Genomic DNA, 21,049 nt, shown 5'->3' with positions numbered 1-21,049 from the left:
GCCCGGGCCCCCCCCGGGCACCCCCTGTGTACGTGCCTGGTGCACTTCTTGACGTGCACAATTGTGCACACTGCACCTGAATTTATGTGCATGCACACATAAATTCACATAAATTGAAGGCGCCAAATCCTAACTGAACTCGTGAAAAAGCATCCCAAAACATCTTTTTTTTTCCTCTTGTTTTTTCGCATACAAAGAAATTTCGTTTTTCTCACACTCTACTCCGCAAACCACATTGACTTATGCTGCAAGAGAGTTGCGCTTTTTGCTGGAGACGCAGTAAGAACGCATGCACAATACTTATCAAATACATTTATTTGTTTACATTTGCTGTACAAATACCTCATCAGTGCCTCGCCTATACAATAGCAGTCGATAAAAACAAAGGCGAGATTGGTGCTTCTCACCATGCCTCGCGTATGTACAGAAAAAGTGGGCCCTCCCCTAACCTGTTCCCATGTTTTTTTAGCTGTTCCAGTTCCACACAGAGCCCTTAAGAATTGCATCTTGAGACACTATTCAAAACCCTCGTAGTTTAAAAGGAAAACCCTGGTACATACGCACTCTATGCTGTTTAACTTTTGTTCTGTTGTAACACACCACACAACACTTCTTTCATGCAGCGATGGCGCAACTGCATTTTCCTTATAAAAGATATAAACACATTGTCACAGTTCTGCAACTTCCTCGCGTTATACGCATGGAAAATACATGACACTCTGACAATGCATACGGGACGATTTTAGTGGGTAAAGTCAAAAAGAATTTTTTTAAGATTTCATTATACCCTGCAGGTTCATAAAAATATCGTGTAAGCAACTTTAAACCTGCAAACTAAATAACTAAAATTAATTAAAGATATTCTGAAAGTGTCAGTTAAAATAAACATTTTTTAAACAATTCTAAGGCAAATGCCACCGTGACGATCAGTTCATCAACAGCCAAAGCTGCCCATTCTCATTTAGCTGACACCTGTTGTCAATTACTTTTTTTTCTGCGGCTGTTTGACCCTGCTTCACAAAATTTTAAAAAGAAGCGAGAAAACATGCTCATCTTGAATGGCCTAACATTAAAGGACATGCCAGCAATACCTATACGTCATAAGCCAGCAATACCTATACGTCATAAGCGCACATTTGGCAACCGCCGAATCGCAGGTATTCAGGAAACCGATCGATGTAAACCCAAGGAATACCCTCCACTACCAAGGCCGCCTATACCGATTACACATATAGATACCTTACATGCAGGAACATGCACTTCAAGGTCAACTTCGCTCAAAGCAAGTTGCACACGTTTACGGAGTTTCTCAAGCAAAGCCCATACAGTTACCAGCACAATTTGCGACGTCATGAAACATCACACACCCAAACCACACATATATTGGCCCATTAATAAATACCATGCAAAAAGCACGTCTCAGAAGCTAAGAGCCTAGAAATCACACACTTCTATGGACAACTTGCGTGCTGCTTGCAAGGGGCGGTGTTGCAGTTAATGTGCATCATTAGTGTGCACATTCTCAGGTAACTGTGTAAGGGAAACTATTTATATGGGGCATTTGATTTTAATGTTAACCGAATTTTTAAAGCATCGCCTGCGGAAGATAGCATACTCCTAGCCCAGGAGGAGAATTACTACATATATAGGCAAACATTACTTGCATGAAAAAGCAAAATGCATATTCTTATGCAGCCCGATCTTGTTATAACGAAACTGCACTTATACAAAAATAACTTTGCTGTAAGCGTAAATTTTTTACGTGTCAATATTCACAAGGAAACAGTTTACATTTGGTCTATAATATTTATCAGTTTGTTATATATGTGCTCATTATATTTATGTTCCAAATGTCATAGAAAATCACTAATCACTACTAATTACTTAGGGCAGATGCTGCAATTCGTGGATTAAACCCATGCTAAGCAATCCAAATGCTGCTGCTGCTGCAGCAGGGACTAACACCCATGACCTACCTCATGCTCGGCAGAATGCCACAGTCGCTTAGCCACCGCGGCAGGCAAGATGCATTTCAGTTTGTCATGGATACTATGCTGGGCCTCTTAAGAGTAATTGCAGCTCTTAAGGTTAGTACCATACTTACATTAAAAATTCTCTCAGCATTAGAATAAAGCTCCCGGTATACATAAGTACTGCTGTGCACAACGCTTACTTTCGGCAGCTGCACAGTAGCAAAACCTCTTTGTGCTGCACCTCATCCTTAAAAAAAAAAAAAAAAAGACTGATGACGAAAGATTTTGCGCACGTCAAACGGTTAACACCTACACAATCCTACCGTTCTACAGCATACCTGAAAAGTTGTGAACAGGAAATGATTAAGCACAAGTGCGTGAAACAATACCGTGCACGTTCAGCCAAGGCTTCTTGCTATGCACCTGTAGAGGCTCGACTATGCTGTGGAATTAGTAGCTGGTCTGACAGAGAACACCAACTGCCCCCTCCACCCTTAGAAGAAGAGAGAGAGATAGATAGAGATATCTTAAGAGATGTGCGATAGTGCTAAGAGCATTTGCCAGTTCCTTTGTAAGAAGAGTCCTACCCAGCTGCAAAGGAATAAAGCAGCTACTACGTGGAAGATATTTACGGCGTACTTCAGCATGGCAACATGGGCCGTTGGTCTGTACTTCGCAACAATTACGCAATTTTACAGACAACATAGGTATCTATGGAATACGGTTTTCTTTACAGTCACACCAACCATGCAAAATGCACTTCAGCCGGTGTTAGTCTGGTTATCTCGCAGCGCAAAATATTGGCACTGTGACACCATGCAATGCCGCGCCAAAAATAAGTCGGAAATCTGTTCCTCGACTTGCCACTTTGGAGAATGAATAGAGGGTACGGGAGAGGAACCTTAGATTGACACTTCTCTTCAAACTACCCTCAACCTTTGTACAGCAGGTTCTTTTCTAACATGTTCTGGAAAGAAGGAAGTACATAGTCCAGATGGATCTCCCAAACAGTGGGTGTCATTATACATGTTACGATTCTTTCTTTGGCGACTTCAGCAAAAAACGGGTTACTGCCTCGAGGGAGAGTAGGCTAGAGTAATTTATGACGGGTGGAAAATGCATGCAGCTTGGAGTGGCATCACCATGGTACAACCATAAGGTCTCTTCAGAACAAGTAAAACATGGCCACCCATGTGCCATTGAGCGTGCTTCGAGCTTTGTACCATTTCCGAAACAGAGCTATGGTTATACGAGAAAAAAAAAAAGGCACCAGAGCTTGAAGCAAGACATTGGTGCATAGAGCAAAATGAAGCTCCACCATAGCTTCCACTTGCAGAAGTGCGTAAAAAGGGTACATTTTTCCACATCAGCAGCATACCATCAATGCCCGCACAACTTGCCATAGTATATTAATTGATTTTTTTCCCCCCTCCAAATATTGTCATGTGTCAATCTCATGGGCTAAAGAATGTCACTCTCAATGCACTGTGTTTACAATGTTCGGAGAACGCAAGTTTTTCATAGCTCCACGTTTTCACATTTCAAGAGTTCTTTTTCGAGACAATAAATTATCGCAATTCACATCACAAGCCAATGCTTCAGCTTACACCAGAGGCTACTTGCTTATGTGCAATAAAACTTAGCATCTCTAAACAGTTATTTCAAATTGCACACTTAAAAGACAAAATTTCTGTCGCGGTTCACAACCATTGTCAGATGAGCCTTTTATAAATGCATGCTAAATAATCAGATTTTCTTGACAAAGTTAGAACAACGCAGTAAAAAAATTAACGCAAAAATATTATATACTTCGACAAAACAAGAACAACTAAACGCTATATCTGTAATGCGCCGCGCGTTATACCTTGTTTTGTGCTATCTCATTGAAATAAAACGACATAAACTATAATTATTGCAGCAGAATCTAAATTCAGCAGACTAACTCTGCTGGTTGAAAAAGGGCTCGCATTTGCACCCTAGGCGAAAAATATTTTGCGTGCCTTTGTGTACCATGCAAACCGAAATGTCGCTTGATGAAGCAACGTTTCGGTATAAGCTACAGCATGAAATGAGAAATGACTTCTTCACCTGTTCTTTTTTTTTTTCTCATTCCTTATGAAGGCTGCAATCTGTGTTCCAAATTGTAGAGCACTTCTAATAGTTTCCACGTTCACAAATTCCTCATTATGGCAGCCGTGGTGTACCTCTGCCATCTCCGAGACGGTTTGGTCATGCTCATCACCCTTCTGAATCAGGTGCAGGTGTCTCATTCCTTATGAAGGCTGCAATCTGTGTTCCAAATTGTAGAGCACTTCTAATAGTTTCCACGTTCACAAATTCCTCATTATGGCAGCCGTGGTGTACCTCTGCCATCTCCGAGACGGTTTGGTCATGCTCATCACCCTTCTGAATCAGGTGCAGGGTGTAACACGAGCAGCGCGATTCATCTAAAAGACATCAACGAGATGTCTACTTCTAGACATCTTTTTTTTACGTCTATTACGCATCTATTAGATGTTTATATTTCTCAAACAGGTGAGCTTATATCTGGCACAAGCTATGCCTTTGGAGCACAGCAGAAAACTATCGTGACTGTTTGTGAAGCAAATTGAAGATTGCTAAAGCAGGAAGATAAGGCCCATGCCTTTGAAGCAAGCCATCGTCATAAAAAAGAAGGGGCATCTGTGGAGACAGGTTAGTAGCAGTTGTCGCAAACCTACCTTGCGCTCTGGACAAATTACAACGAGGCTTTGTAAATAAAATGCCTACAGGGCAGGTACAATAAAAAAAAGAGAGGAAAATAGAGAGGCTGATGAACACCTTTGCTAGGAGGAGAGTCATGAGCGCTCAGATCACAGCAATTCATCCAAACCCTATCCTGTAGCCAAACCAATGTGTCAATACACATGACCCAAGATTAATTACTGAACTGGTAGTCAGCCAGTTAGTGTAAGGGGTGCCTACAGCAAGAAAAACTGCCGAAGAGTGCTGCATGCAGCTATCTTGTGCCGAGCACTCTTAAAAACTGGGAAGCCAGCATCACTTTCAGGTCTGGGTCGCACTAAAAACAGGGGGTGGTGGATGCACAGCAAGAGACGAAATAATTTTGCGATGAAAAAAAAAAAATGGCCAGCCGTTAGCCAGTCAGGGTGGCCACAATTGGAGAAGAGCAGTGAACTGGGAAAAAAAATGAAAACAAGAATGGGCACCACATGGGCACACTGTGAAATCAACAACAGAAGTCCTTGAAGTGTGTCTTTTAAGAGGGTGGACAACTTAGGAATCGACGGGCTGTGCATAGGGCTCTCCGGTGGAGGCGCCCTCCGATTGGGCAGGAGGGGGCGGGGCCACTTCCTCGACAGCAGAGCTGGCAGTGATGAGCGATGACTGAGTGAGACTGCGGAGTGACGACCGCCGCTGCTGCTCACGACGCACAGCAGCCTCCTTGTCCCATGGCTTTGCCTTGACCCGGTAGAAGCGGGTTCCAGCGGGCACATGATATCGGTTCTGCGGCTGCGTGTAGCAGATTCAAAAGGTCAAGAGGGATTCGTGAAAAGTGGCTGGAACTTCCATCTTGCGAACCAGCATCTACCCCCCCACTCCCCCTGAAAACACTAAACATAGATCTAAACAGAAAAATGTCGCTTTTGTTGCAGTGATGGTGCCAACCGTCACCGCTATAGTGAAGGTACATTCCAACATAGCAGTGACAGATGGCTCAACTGCTTTGTTGAGTTGACAGTTTCAGTGGCAATGCTGCAGACGATGAGCACATCGGCTTTATTGTCAACAAGCTAGTAATGCTCATAAGCATGGTATTAAACTGCAAAAAGCTTACTCTGTGCAAAACTCAAGCTAAAGTCATGGCTGTGGTTTAGCTTATGCCAACTAGCCTAGATTTCAGCTCTTGCACAACTCTGAGTTCTTCTCCACTGCAGAAGAGCTGAAATCTACGTTAGCCCGTCTCCCTTGAACCACCCAAGAAATGGTAAACAAGTGGGTAGCGAAGCATCCTCTCTCCCACCATAATACCTTAGCCGCTACGACATTGCGCTGCCGAGCTCATGGTCGCGGATTTGACCACAGCTGTGGCAGCCATATTTTAATGGGGGCGAAATGGAAAGTGCTTGTACTTAAGATTTGGGCACATGTTAAACAACCCCAGGGATTAAAAATTAATCCAGAGTCCCCTACTACAGCGTGCCTCATAATCAGACTGTTGTTTTGGCATGTAATACCTCAGAACTTAATTAAATTAATTAAAGCATCCCCTCACCTTGCGGGCTTGACAGAATTCTTTCTCGACAACCTCAGCCAGGACCCAACCTTTGCGAACTGTGCCAGGTGCTGGTGACAAGAACGGAAGGACAAAGACATGGACATTAAAGACTGCTCTTGTCACTGGTCTACTAGGGTCCACAATCTCGGCAACAGCCGAAAAAAACAAGAAAGCTAGAACGCAACAACACAAAATGGGCAATACGAACACAGACACCTGTGGCGCCCGTCTTGTGTTCTTGCATTCACTGTTTTTCTTAGCCCAGCTGTTCAAATATGTCCACTTATACCAGTGTACGACTTCGCGATCACGACTGTGACTGCAGATTTAATGATTCAAATAAAAAATATTCCAATGCATTTTCCACGTTACAACTGCAGGAGTGTACAGTACACTGTAACCGGTATGCTTTCTGTTGTACTAAAGAACGAAAAACAGGTACCACAAACAATTGGTTTTCAGCCTCTTTAGCCTGACACCAATAGACACTACTTTATTCATATTATACACTCGTACCTGTATTAACTCAAGATTTAGTCTGCACATTATAAATGCAATAATGAGAAAGCTGAGAAAAATTTCTAATGTTATGTGTAAACTCAGCTACAAAAACACCCTTGGATATGCTCAGAACAAGAAAGTGAAAATGTAGGAGCTTATCTGTGCATGAAGTGGTAGTGTTAACATGAGGGAGCCGAAGAGCATGACATGAGCCACCACGCAGCCTCGCGCTGCTCTTCTGCTCAAACTGATTGTGCAGAGATTGACGGATGTCATAGACTAATTATCTAATTAGGCTGAATGAAAAAAATAATCTGAACATCTCCAAGCGACGGCAAACAACATTCAGTTCTATCCAGCTATGTGGCATTTGCATATTTTTTAACTCTGGCTAAAGTTAGCTGGGACACCCTGTATATAACCTAAATGTATGAATGGAATCTCACGGAAATGCCGATGGAAAAAATTTGCTTGGAGTGTCCGTAGACCTGCTACTGCAATAAAAACAAGAGCTGCTCCATCACATAACTCTGACACATCAGCAGATGTTCGTGTCACTGAAAAATAGAAAAAGCTCACTGTGAAGCGAACAAGGTCACCTAGCACCCATGAAGGCAATGGTGATTTCGATCGTGCCTCTATACTGCCAGTCAGTACAGGGTGATAAATAGCTAGACTACAGTCGGCCAAGGTCCCCGCTCTCTCCTCCGCCAAAAAAAGGATGCTTTATACTGAAGCAGCAAAGTGTGTGCCATTCCCCAGCAATGTCTAACATCAGCCCCTTCGCCCCACAAAGGCAAGACGTCACGTGACGAGCACTCCCTGCTGCAAAGCGAGGGATTGCTTCCCCGTGCGAGTACCACTTTACCTGTTAGAAACTCTAGAATGGCTTCTTGCATTAGCTCTTGTGACAGCGAAGCTGCAGAGAACCACACAAACGTAGAAACGTATAAGTTATGCCGACCCACCTGTCTTGAGGCCGAGGGTGTCGAGGCAGTCCGTGTGCAGAAAGTGCAAGTTCGGGCCCAACACAAAGAGGACATAATTCTGGTGACCTTCATCGTAGCAGAGAAGCACAATGTCACCAGGCTGGCATCTGTCAAGAGGAGAAGGGCATAAACAGAGCCACAAATTAATGGCAAAAGACAAATCTTATGACACATTTAAAGGGATACTAAAGAGGCAGACACTAAATCAGTTTAGAGTGGCAATGCATGCCCTAAACGGGATGCAAATGAAAAATCTTAAGTTGGCTGGTGTCTATATGACAATCATAAATAAAGCTATAAAATTGTACATATCCTGACAAAATCTTAAAAGTTGGCAGCTGTGTAATTAAACCCTCTGCCAAGGTCCAATTTTGATGAAAAAGCTAAAAATGACATACGTGAGGATGGAGACCTTGTCAACGGAGGACGGTGGAAGCTGGGTGCCAAAGTTGTCGGACATGGCCATCTGCACATTTCACAGCAGAAGCAGGCAATGAATACGACAAGACCGACCAGTAGCCTAGATTATAATTATGGCATTGCCATCATTAGTTCTGTTTGTACGAACGCTCATCCTGCCTGAACCTTGGCTGCCCATGACCTTCATTTCATACTGCTTATAAGCACGAACATTGAACTGGCACTGCACAATGAACATAAATGTTCATTATGCTCCAGCACTTGTTCTTTCTCTACAATACCTTCCTAATCGTAAGACATAGCTGATCATAAGACTGCCCACACGCCATTCCACACCCCTACTAACAAATTCAAGGGCACCATGGGTGTATTGAATGCATGAATAAATGGCGTACAGCACATTATCTTGTCTATCGATAAAAAAAAAGAATTGGAATGCCATCACAGCAAGCATGGTAAAGCAGGACAAGTGCTGATTATTGCTGCAGGCAAGCTTGTCACTATGACTACTAAGCCAGGTGGGGAAGCAGCTTGCAGAGAGGGACACTAAATCACTTACAACTGTGAAGTGTGCTTTCTTTTTTTACATCCGTTTTTTCATTCATTTTGTGGTAAGACATGACTAAATGAAGAGAAAAATCAAACCCAAGCTTCCATCTCCTGAATTTTTCGTCAAGAGCTTCAAAATAACATTTTCTCATATTTGAGTCGTTGTGGTGCAGTTCATGCTCTTTAAATCTTGCTATCTTCAGTCTTTCGTTCTTTTAGAACACAATGTAATCCATCTTACCCCTAAAAAGTTAACTAGGCTTAATTAGATGCCATAAAAATTCATTTAATTGAGGCAAGATGGTGCAGGAACTTCAAAATGGCACTGCACCACCCATCTTTAACGTTTTACGGTGTGCTCCTGTGGCAGAGTCAGAGCAACTTTTCCTGCTCTCTTTAGAGCAAGTGTGTCCTGATAACAGAGTGAACACGTTGCTTGCATGTAATAAAGGAGTGCGTCGGACTTGTGTGAAAGACTTGCGACATGTACAATGGCTCGTTGCAAGGAAAACAACGCTGGTTATAGTGTAAAAGATAGAACTGCTACATGACTGCATTGCCAAAAACACTGACAGACTGCAAGAAAAACTAACAGGCGGTCATGTAGGCTTCCTCCACGAAACCAAAAATGGCTTGCAATACCCGTTTTGCTTCTGCATTGCTCCGAAAACTTTCACTGTTGTTTCACTTCTGATAATTTGCAATACTTTGTTTAGCAGGTGAACAGTAACCAGACTAACATTTAGTTGCGAAATATTTGGTTATTTTCAAACATTCTAAAATACCGAATACAGTCAACGTCCAATTTTTTTGAACTCGCTAGGGGCCACGAAAACGTATGAAAAACTGGGTAATCCGAAATAATGAATGCATGCTTTTCACTGCCCCCAAGAGCTGAAGGCGCCACAGGCATGTCCGAACTAGCTCTGAAGGCCTGCCGGTACACCTATTAGGCATATCGGTGCACATACTGGGACAGGGAATGGCGAGTGCGCGTGTGTATAAGTCTTACAGACCGTGTTCAGTGGCAATTGCCCCTTCCTATTCTTGGTATGCTTCACCGCAATACTTTGCGTATGCTTCGCTGCGTAACATTACTGTATTGAGGTGAAGCCGATTTTCAGGAACCAACATTATGCAACGCGTCGTGCTTTCTGAGCTTCGAAGCCATTGGCAATTATTGCAAAGGCGGAATCGGCATCATTGCTGGCAGCGGTTCATTCTTTCAATGAAAAACATGGCACCGAACAGCAAGAAGCTTGGTAGCGAACGTCGAAGCTACTAGGCCTAGCGCTGCCACGATGCAGGCTACGGCTGCCAGCAAATCTGCGTGCGAGAGTGCCGGTTCGAGGCGGCGGCCGTTTCGGGCCTGCGGTCACGGCAAGAAGTCCGGAAAATTGGATGGATAAGTGTTTTTGCGCCCTAAACTTCGAACATTTTTGTAGGTAGACTCTACGGCGCATGTGGCGGTGCTGCAAAGGCATCCGAATTATCGGGCATGTCCGAAAAATCGGGCGTCATGCCGAAAATCGAGCGTCATGTTGAAAATCAGTCGTTGACTGTGGTTCATTTTCAGATATGAAAACGAATAAAGTAGAATCTCGTTAATTCGAACTTCAAGGAGACCAAAAATTTATTCGAGTAAAACGCAGTCTGAAGTAAGGAGAGCCTCTTGAAGTGTAGCGCCCCATAAGTTGTGCGGTTCAGCACACAAAAAAAATAAAAGTTTTATCTTTTATACATCAGCGAGCCACTACATGTCCTGTAAGAAGCCTAGGTTCAGTATAAAGTCCACGTGTGATAACATCGCGCCTCGTGCGCTGTTTGTTGTGAGCGCGAGAAAAAACATGCGAGGGTGAGCCAAGGATGGTGGCTTGATGCCGTCCACATGATCGAGCATGATCACATGATCGAGCATGCCCTAGGAGAGCATTGGTGAGAACGGTAATGTGATCAAGCTCACAGTAAGGGGGTAGGAGGCGTTGGGCATGCGCCACTCTGCTTGGTCCGGTTCGATATCGACTTCTCTTTGCTCATCATGTTTACAGCAGGCAATGTTACGGTAGCTAGCCACGCATCGAACACCTTCACCTTTGGCTCAGGCTGTGTCCGAAAAGCGGTCCAGAGGAGTGAGAAATTTTGTTCTAAACTACTGCATGGTAGTTGGAGTTTGAATTCGCAGTATATTTTCTCTATTCAAGTACGTAGGCCTCTGCTGGGACCAATAAAGCGGTTTGAATTATTTGTCAATGAGAATTAAAGAGATTTTGAATTATTGGGATTGCACTGGAAGGTAATGTGTAATATTTCATTCACACTCAAAACTTCCAATAATTATGGCCAAGAAATAACATGTATAAAAGAGAAGATACAAATAGGCATCATATATAATCCTGTGTAACATTATGTCTCGCACTATTGCCACAAAATGTGCCGTGTCTATTACACTGAAAGTGAAGCACATCTGAACCAATTTACCACTGAACAAGTGGCAGGTTCCTGCAACCACCAGCCAAGTGCACCACTTGCAGCTGATACTCAAGCATAGTTCTGGTATATAAAGTATGGTAGTTACTCCGCAGGTGGCACACAACTGCACAGAAAAGTGCATGGAGTTGAGACTCCTATGACAGGACTACTTTGATGCTTCTGCAGTGTCACTCGCCAACTAGAAAATGGAACATAGTGATCCCCTTCCCTAAACCCTGTTCTTGTTAAATCAGTGAGCTCATTCATTTCATAGTTGCCGCTGTAAGGATGTCTTAGTACAATTCAAACACAAAGCGTCAACTTACAACTTGTTGCTGCAGTCTATTGACTTCATTTTGCTTCTCAAGCAATTGCTGCAATGAAATGAAAAGGGACAATCTGATTAGAATTTGCATTAACACACAAGCTTCTGACATGTTGTATGATAAAGGCAACACAGCGCAACAAGTGTGCAACAAGATTCTGCCTAAGTCAGTTTGGGGCAATACGAAAACCACATGTACCATGGCTTTGCAGCAACATTGTGATAATTTTTTATTTTTTTGTCCCAATGCTGACCAACATGCTAAGGCCAAAACTCTACACAGAAAGAGCAAGGAAAAAACTCAAATAGTTGTTTTCTTTTGACACGGGCAAATAATGCATGAGCCTAAGTGAGACAGAACTCATTTCTCATTGTATTAACTCCACTCCTGCTTGAGCCATACAGGCCTGCAGTATTGCGAAATAAATAAATGAACTTACACTCCTTAACTCCAGCAGCATGGGGTCAGCCGAGTGGGGAAGTTTCACAGTGGACTCCCTGAATTGAAGTGAGAAAAAAAAGAAATCAGTCAACTAATTTCAGCATTTCAGTCATGAGAAATGCAGGGAGCAAGAACAAAAAGTTTGTCGAGTAGCTCAAGCAGTTCTTGCAGCAAGAAACAAGCAAAGAAACTGGCTGTTAACATAGCATGTCACAAGAATGAACTCTGAGCTGTGCAACGAGACTTTCACGGCACCCTACTCTTTTATTCTAACTTCCTTTGCAACAAGATTGAATTCTTTAGTCCTTACAGTACAACCGAACACTTGGAATAAGTGTTTGCCCAGTTTGTCTGGAATCGTACTTGCGAACAGGCAGGAAAACTAATTTACATCTGTGCAGAAACTTGCTTCTCCATTGGCAAGGCCTGGTGGTGGTTTTTCAATTTCTAGATATACCAGGCAAGCAACAAAAAGATGGTAAGTCTCTCAATTAGCAATGCAGACCGAATAGCACAATCTTGCTGTGAAGTTTTCAGTAAAATAACGCATTGGCAAGTACCAAATCTTTCAAAGTTGTTCGAATAAAAATACAGGTCACTGTATTCATACAAGACAAACATTCACAGGAAAGTGAAGGCCTGATGTGAAACCTGGTGCCACGGTGACTTCTTTTTGTGACGCCATGTGACATGCCAAGACATGTACTTGTTTACACTTTGAAAGTTACTTGGCCGAAAACAAGGTCACGGCTGCACAAATAAAGCTCACTTGGGAGTGATACCTCCATAAAATGCCTCGGTTCTTCTTACCCAATATATTCTGCATTGATATTTGCTTTCATATGGCACAAGAAACTGAAGAAAATGGGAATGCACGAGTGAAACCTATGCACAGAGAATGTGAGCTCAATGGCCTGCGAGTCTCCGAAGAGAGCTGTGCACAATGCTAAAAAGTTATTAGCATCAAATATTTCCCAGTGCTATACGGACTTGGGCACGTGTAGCAGTTATTACCAAGTTACGACCAGCAGCTTACAATGCTTTCTTTGAAATGAAAAGCATACAATCATTGAATTCTACGGCTACTAATCTCTCGGGTGAAAACTTCGAGGTTAAAGAAAGCTTAAGTGGAAGTTGAGGACCACGTGGCAAGCGATAGAACAGGTCATGTTGGGCGGTTAAAGACAGGAAGAAAGCGGTGTGGATTAGAGAGGTAACAAGGGTAGCCAACAGTTTAGCCGAGATGAAATGGGCTATGTAATGCATAAAACAAATAACCGTTGGTCTATTAGTTTCAGAACGAGTATCAAGACAAGGGAAGCACAGGTGGCAGGGAAGTAGGTGGTATGATGAAATAAGAAAATTTCCACGGAACAGGGTGGTGCCAGCTGGTGCGACAGAGTGGCAATTGGAGGTCACTGGGAGAGGCCTTCATCTTGCAGTGAATGTAAAACAGGCTGGTAATGATGATGGTCTCTAGTGAACTCACATCATGCTCTCTCCGCACGGGTCAGGTTTCGCCTCCTTGAGAGAGCAGGAGTCTCCCGCAGCGGTGTCCAAGTCTTCAATGGACTCCCTCCTCTGCAACAGCTGCAAGGCAATAACGTGGCACATGAGGTTCGCACCAGTTTCAAGTGGGTAAATTTTGAGTCAGGCTGTGCACCTGTCATTTGGCATCAAGGTTCTCTGTGGGTGGCTGTACAGAAAGTTCTCGAATCATTCAATTCATGGCTGTCAGCAAATGCATCAGTTCACCAAAACTTGGTGCCAAAACGCTTCCTCCAAAACAGTGATTCAACGTAAAAATGCAACCGAAAATAAAAGCCCTGTTACTTCTAAACATGCATCCATCGTGCGAAAGATTCTGTCGACATAAATAGCTATTTTAGTACATATAGCACTCATGTCACAACATGAGCGAGGCTTCCAGACAATAACATCTTTGAGTGGCTCTCTCCAAGCACTCAAGTAATACTTTAACGGCTTTGGGAGACAATTAAGTTCACTTTTAGGTTATGTGGTGCCAGTAGCCTGATCACACTTACAGTGCAATTGTTCTTGCAACTTGGCTATTATGTTGTCATCTTACATGATCATTTTGGATTTATTTGCTACAGCCATCTGAAAGTGGAAGATTCCAGTTGAAGTAACCATAGAGGCCAGGATCTACAATTGACTGCAGCTGAAATACACGCTGAACTCTGTTAACAAAACAGCTGACTATGCACAGAGACAATGCCAATGTCGCCCACACGAACAAGCTAGTCTAGCAAAATTTTTTGTACAGAGTACCACATGTGTGCACAAGCAGAGGCTGCTATGACGAGAGATTTCCAGTAGGTAAACAATTAATTTCAAGCCAGCTTCAAACGTATCCTTCACTTCAAATTCTGTAGTACTTTAAGCAGACACCTATGTCCCACTAAGATCAAGTTGACTTTTTTTTTATTAAGTTACTTTACAGACCCAGAGAGGCCTAATGTAGAGGGGAAACAATAAAAGAAAATACCAGCATAACTTGTCGCTGACAACCAAGTAACAGCAAATGTAAAAGCAAAGAATACTATACAATCAAACCTTGACACAACAAAGCTTGATTTAATATAACTTGAGTTGCAACAAACTATTTTCATTTCCCGATCTTAGTCACACTGAAAACCGTGTATTTTCTTTTTCGCAATTTAACAAAGTAATTTTATGCATGCTTTTGATTCAACGAAGTTTTCGGCCAATCTAGCAAAAGAATTTAAATATGTTGGCTGAGGCAATAGTTAGTTCAAATGTCTTTCTGCATGAAAAGTTTGAGCAGCAAAAATGCATCAAAGCAAGCGCACCATGACGTGGTAGAGACGAAACACTGCTGCATTACTTGTCACGATGGTAAACAACTTGAAAGACCGTAGGGCACGCGGCAGCTTGCAGCGCTCGAAAAAACATGAGCTGACGATTCTTTCTGCTAATGAATACATTGTTGCGCCAAAAAAAGGCACAAAAATGTTCTTTCTGCACAAGGGTGTTGGAGAGGGAGTGACCGCACAGTTATGTGATCAGGCACAAGCACGGGGGGGAGGGAGGGGGGCAGGAAGGAACCCCTTATTTGCCCTCTCTCCCTAATACACGCGTCTCTTCCTCACATGCGGGCCGTGCGCCTTATCTCGTAGGTAATCTGCAGCAAGTGCAAAGCTGGAGCCTAGACAGTTGGTGCTTTGACGGGGAATGTGCTCCCACACGTCTAGTGTTAGCATTGGTACATCTACGTTTGACTGTACAAGGCAATGGATCCCAATCTGCAGTTTACAATTAAGTTGTAGTGCAGAGTTCCACTCAGGTAAAAAAGTGAAGCAAGAAACCCAGTGCAAAAAATAATAATTGAAGCAAACTGTAGTGCAATCCTCATAAATGGTCTGCAACTTGCAGCGCGCAAGTCCCAGAAGCGATCATTGTTGTGCTGTTCCGAAAGGCTCACCTTGAAATCTGGCATCCTACTTTCCCACTCCTGCTGAAGCTCTAGCCTCGTCTGTTCTTTGGCTTTTTGTATCGCTTCTTCGTGGCAGTGTTGAATCCTGCAGTCCAGAGAATGCAATGTTAAGCTATGTTAACACTGTTAAACCACGTTAACGTCCCTCCGTTCAACCCTGCACCTCGATCGCTTTGACGGTGGAGAACAGCTTCACCCACAAACTGATGTGTTCAGTGCACTTCAGCAACACTACAGCAATACCTTGCTAACTGGAAGTAGTAAAATCTGGAAAAAGTTTAGAGATAAGCGGATTCTTGCCAAAGTTGCGGAAATTGCAGTGAAAAGTCGAGTCCTTCCTAAAAAAATTCATCACTACTTACCAGCTTTTCAAAAAGAGCTTCTAAACTGGCTCTTCGTAAAGATTTCAAATGAAAATAAAAACATACAAGAGATATGAACCAGCTCTGTTTCGTAGCACCGTCGTTTTATTCAGTGCACAGAAACTGTGTAAGGCTGGTCAGCTTCGCGGTAGCACTTGGACCTAGAAAGGCGACGTCAAGCTGTTTGTGTCACACATCGCATCACGCCGCTACACCTAACTTTATTACACAGCAAGCAAAATATGTTTCTTGTTTCAGGTTGGCACCTCTCGAGGTCCTTTATCGTTGCCATTGTGTTTGGCCTCCCGTTTGTAGCCATCCCAGCGGTTCTGGCATCAGTAAACTCACTTGTCACCGATACATCCTGCTCGCATAGTGCATACTCGTGAAAGCTCACGTCACTTTATTTGGCACCGTTCCCTGTAAGTATGTGCCATGTGCGTTGTGCAGAAAATTAAAATGGAAATTGCACATCTGACTGTAAATGACTGCGTTACATAAAGTGAACAACACGAACTGCATCAAGCTTGCTATGTTGCAGAGCCTGCCTCTGTGCATGTCTCTCCCGTCACATGTCATGCCACTTGGTTGCTTAACAAAGTTATGCTGCTTGGTTCCGACTTCACATTCGGGGAAAGTGTCCGCTTTGTGGTAGGCACGGCAGCCTTTGCCAAAGCTTGTTAAACCGTCGGTGGCGTAGTTTTTGTTTCTCTCTCGGTCGAGATTTCGAGGTACCACAATTTGGCCCAAAAATATTTTGAGATAAAGGACAATAAATAGGTGGCACATATGGAAAATGGTTTACTGCCATGGAAAATTTTGACTTAGCCAATTTTTCTACGTATGCGAGTTCGAGTTAACAAGGTATTACTGTACTCCCCAGTGACTTTCATGCTAAAATTAAGATCTGTTCACTATTGACGTATGCTCAAAGTCGCTTGTTTGGAGGTACATACAGCTGGTTGGTTTGACAGAGTGCTATTTTTCGCCACGAGGATGGGACAGCCAAGTAAATGATACGAGACGGAGCACTGTCTAGCGCTGTCTGTAAAACAAAACAAAGCAAAGACAGAACAAATATCGGCTGTCTTCTTGTCTTGTCTGTTTGCTTATCCAGTCTTAGTGCTGGAAGATAATACCATACCATTAGGAGGAACACTTCTAAACCAACCCCTTGCCGCTCGAATCACTAAGGAGCAGCATTATCTATGAGCAGTGCCTACTTCAATCAAAGGGCACCACCGTTTTGTCGAGACGAGAGAGAGCTGTGAGCATGAGCCCCGTTCTTGAATACGTAGTGTGCCCGTCAAAATACGGGGTCGGTCTGTGTCCCCTCCAGCATTTTTGCGTCTCCAGCCCCGCCAGGTTGCAAGCGCGCGCTCACCGGTTGAGTTGCTGCTCGTGGAGGGCAATCAGTTCCTCCCTGATGGCCTGCTCCCTCTGGGCGCACTCCTGGCGGCACTGTGCAAGCAGCTCCTCTTTCTCCATTGCAAAGTGGCTGTGCAGCTGCTCCTCCAGGCCCTGCCTCTCCTGGAACAGCATCTGGATCTGCCGGTCCTTCTCGCAGATGCACTGCGCCAACACGAGAGAGAGACGGATTGATTGGGGGGAACGACACCATGCTTGCGTAGGATTGGCTCTGCTCTGGCCTAGCCTTGTCCCATGCTTTAATTTGTTCTTCCTGCCTTTGGCAACATTCCAGCAAGAAAACAGTACATCTCTGTGATGAAAAGCTTTTGGAAAGCAATGAAAATCAGGAGCACGTGAAATAGTTTATGGCATAGCCTAAAGTTAAGGAAGTCGAGGTGAGCTTGCATCTAAATTTCGAGGAGCTCTACAATGAAGTCCCAAACAAAGCTTGTAAGGTGCAGTAGAGAGGCTTTGGAGTCCTGCAGCATGGCAGGGCTGTATTTGATCATGTGGGCACGCTGCCACGAGTGGCCTTGTAGCCAGAAAGGCCACTAGTGGAAAGGAGTTGCCATTTGCAGCAGAAGGAGCAATGAGTTTCAGAAATACCGGTAAATGAACAACAGCTGGGTGGCTTTTGTAAGACATGTATGCCCTTTATTTACTACGTCTTACCTTTAAATGCAGCACACAAGCAGCAGCAATCTAGGAACCGCAGAGACTGAAAAGCAACACTTTGTTTCTAAGATCACAGCGACTCTTTTTCAGTGATGATGTTGTTGCCGATTTCACCTGCTTCAGGAACTTGTCTGAATTAAAACTTTCTCAAAGCAGGTGGCTACTTACTTCAAGCAAGTTTGATTGCATGACGCCACAGGTCTTCTGGTGAAAAGGTAAGTTGCCACTAGTGCCTGTGGGCAACTATGGCTACCTGCCAGATTTCAAATCAGTAAGCATTATTGCAAAAATGAAAGAATAAGAATGAACGAAAAATTTGCGAAGCGTTTGAAATCTAGAAACAGGACAAAAGCTCATGCATGAGTGATGCTTCAGTACTCCTCAAAGATAAATAGGTCGCATTTTCATATTGCTGGTGCACATTGTCCTAATCATTGAAATGCTTGACTAGCTAACTATGCCTGCTTGTTTGCTTTGTTCTAAGCTAGACTGCCGAAGCTGACACATGCACTGCTGGTTCGATGTCGGAACTACCATTTTCATTATATTTTCAACTGCAAGTCTGGCACTTCTCTTGCGTAGTTCTTTGTCTTCGTGTTTTCCCGCTGGTTTCTTTCACTCACTAATATGAACCAACTCGCACAGCAAATGTTACTGAAATACTACTCAGTATTTACACACCCCTAAAGAATACAATAACTTTTTCATGATTGCTATAAATGTGCTTATTTTCGGTGCTTTTATATTTCCACATCTTATCTCAAGTCATAGTAGTTGCAACGTATAGTGCGGAACATAAGATCATAGCCTGATCGCTGGTGTTTCAAATGGATGTATAGACAGCTTTACTGGCAAGGAGGAACGAAGCCTCAAGACAGCATGCCGCACCACTCTCTTCCTTGCGCTGGTATGTGCACATTCCGTTTTCTCCCAGCGGCAGCTTGGAAAGGTAGTGGTTTATTTGCTAATTAATGCGATTCTAACGTGTTCTGTCTGGGATTTCTGTGATGTCAGATGACGTTCAGATCGACGGGCTACCACACCACTGTATTTGGCTGCAAACGTAACTTACGGAAGCAAGCGTGAAGTGCATCTTCAGTCGTGGCGGCTTCGTGGACACCACTGCTGCGATAGTAGAGAAGCGTCCACTCTGTATTGCCAGCATAAAAAGAAAGGACTTGATGCCATCGCGTGCATGTTCGGACGGTTTTGTTACCGGTTAGCACATGGCGACGAACTCAGAACTCCGCACTCAGGATCAAACTGGGCTGTGAAAGAAGGTGCGTATTCCGAGTCGATCAACTACTGCGAATGGATGAACGATTTCTTCGTGCACGCACATTAAACTTATTCTGTTCAAACATGTTCTAAGATTATCATGCTTGGCAACCAACATTGTCGCAAAAGTTCAGCGAGGACGCATTAGGAACTATGAATGCATTATGAAGCTGACTAAAAAATCAAGGTGTGTTCTTTTTCATTCTGTAACCAAAGCAATGCCTATCATGTGTCAGCCCGGTCTAGTTAACATGGGCTCTACCGTGCTTCCCAATCTCGCCCCAAACTGTCGCCGCTGCTCATCGCGCGCTGTATTACTGCAGAAAATAAAGTTGCTGCTGCAGCGGTTGCTGTCTACTCACCAGAAGAAGGTTACAGACTTCTTCAAGCAATAAATTGTAGTTAAACTATGCCCAGCGTTCTTGTTTATTATTTACGTACGAACACGCACATCTGCTGCAAAGGTATGCAATTTTCGTTGTGTTACATTACTAACATGAAAATATTAGTTTTTCAGTACTACGATAATTCACGTTAACAAATTAAATTCAGCAGTCCCGCAAAGTTCATTGTAACGAGATCCTACTGTACTCGCCTGCTTGTCTTGCGTGAAAATGCCGACGCACGCGCAGTTTCTTAATCTGGCTGAAATTTCAGCTGAAATGTTTAGCAACGTGTAGAGAAACTGTCAATCAAATCAATCCACTCATACAGGCGCGGTAACGAAAGAGTTAGCAGTGCAATTTCATCCAAATTTGTTTTGGAAAATTAAAAAGTTATTTTAAGTGTATCGTGTCCCCCTTAACAACCTCGCTGTAAGAACGCATGAGACAATTCAGCCCACCTCGTTGAGGTCCTGCACTTCCTCCTCGTGGCTCCTTTCGAAGGCGCGCAGTCGCTCCTGCAGGGCCTCCTGCTCCAGCTCGTGCTCGAGTGTGGCTTTGGCGAGTGCAGACTCTTGCTCCTGTTGCAAGCTGTTCTTCAGCTGCGGATGGGCATTGGGAGGCAAAGGGAAACAACTATAGGACCGGTTGCACGAATGAACTTGCGTGAACAGCCTAAGCATGAAAAGAAGGATTAGTTTGAAGGTCAACCTCATACTATGTTTTTTTGCAATTGTCGTACTCGGTGCATAACCATGCTGTGCGATTGCTCTAACTGTGCTCTTCGTATTATGTCTATTAGATCTTTATGCTCGTAAAATGTCCCCTGTTTATTGCTGATGATCCCCAATCCTTATGTAGCACACCACTAGGGGCCCGATAGAAAAACTAAACGATGATAATAACATACCTATTGGCGTAAATTTGTGCAGTGGAGTACTAATGCGCATAAATTAACTGTCTTGAGAAATGATAGAAGTGTTTAACAAAAGGCTGGAGATGAGTGCGTCATGATATATCCTCTGTAATGATAACACGCACTGAGGTTAATGCTTTGGAGTCATGCCAAAGAATGCACTCCTGCTCAGTTATTTTGCTTTTCGTCTTACTTTTATTTATTTATTCTTTCCAAGCCAAACTGCTGCCCCATAGACTGGCTTGGAAGCTGTCGAGCGATATTCCACTTGCACTGCAAGTACTGTTCCTTGCAAATACTTGTTTAGCGGTGAGTGAGCACTCGCCTTGTTCCAGTCCTTCCATCCATGCCTGTTGCACTACCATAACTCATGGAACCTACACTCACAAACAACTTTCTGTGGTAATGAACACAAAGCTACATCAGCAAAGTGCGCAAGTAAGAGCGCTCCCAAAAATACCATATTTTTGAGCATATGACCCATAGCAAAAATTTTAAAAATTTGACAGCAAGGTTTGAGTGCAAGTTAGATGGCAGCATGGTAGGCACTGCTGTGAAGCCACACTTCAAGGCAGGGTTTTCCACCATTCAAAGTTACGT

At 43.5% G+C, this 21,049-nt stretch overlaps 1 protein-coding gene across 2 annotated transcripts in view; it reads right to left on the bottom strand.

The window, feature by feature from the left end:
- Positions 1-296: 296 nt before the first annotated feature.
- Atg17 (autophagy-related 17) overlaps positions 297-21,049 on the bottom strand; it is a 55,085-nt gene continuing 34,332 nt past the window's right edge. For both annotated transcript variants that reach the window (XM_065442540.2, XM_065442541.2), the window contains 10 exons: positions 19,995-20,135; positions 17,172-17,359; positions 15,414-15,510; positions 13,437-13,537; positions 11,946-12,003; positions 11,507-11,554; positions 8,141-8,208; positions 7,722-7,849; positions 6,250-6,320; positions 297-5,486 (listed from right to left, as the gene is read on the bottom strand). In XM_065442540.2, coding sequence (XP_065298612.2) covers positions 5,250-5,486; positions 6,250-6,320; positions 7,722-7,849; positions 8,141-8,208; positions 11,507-11,554; positions 11,946-12,003; positions 13,437-13,537; positions 15,414-15,510; positions 17,172-17,359; positions 19,995-20,135 — 1,137 coding nt within the window. In that variant the 3' untranslated portion in view covers positions 297-5,249. The remainder of the gene's footprint in view (positions 5,487-6,249; positions 6,321-7,721; positions 7,850-8,140; positions 8,209-11,506; positions 11,555-11,945; positions 12,004-13,436; positions 13,538-15,413; positions 15,511-17,171; positions 17,360-19,994; positions 20,136-21,049) is intronic.

Source organism: Dermacentor albipictus, chromosome 6 (genome assembly GCF_038994185.2).
Source record: "Dermacentor albipictus isolate Rhodes 1998 colony chromosome 6, USDA_Dalb.pri_finalv2, whole genome shotgun sequence".
Classification (NCBI taxonomy): domain Eukaryota; kingdom Metazoa; phylum Arthropoda; class Arachnida; order Ixodida; family Ixodidae; genus Dermacentor; species Dermacentor albipictus.
The sequence above is the reverse complement of the archived record's forward strand: the minus strand, read 5'-3'. Positions and strand labels throughout refer to the sequence as shown.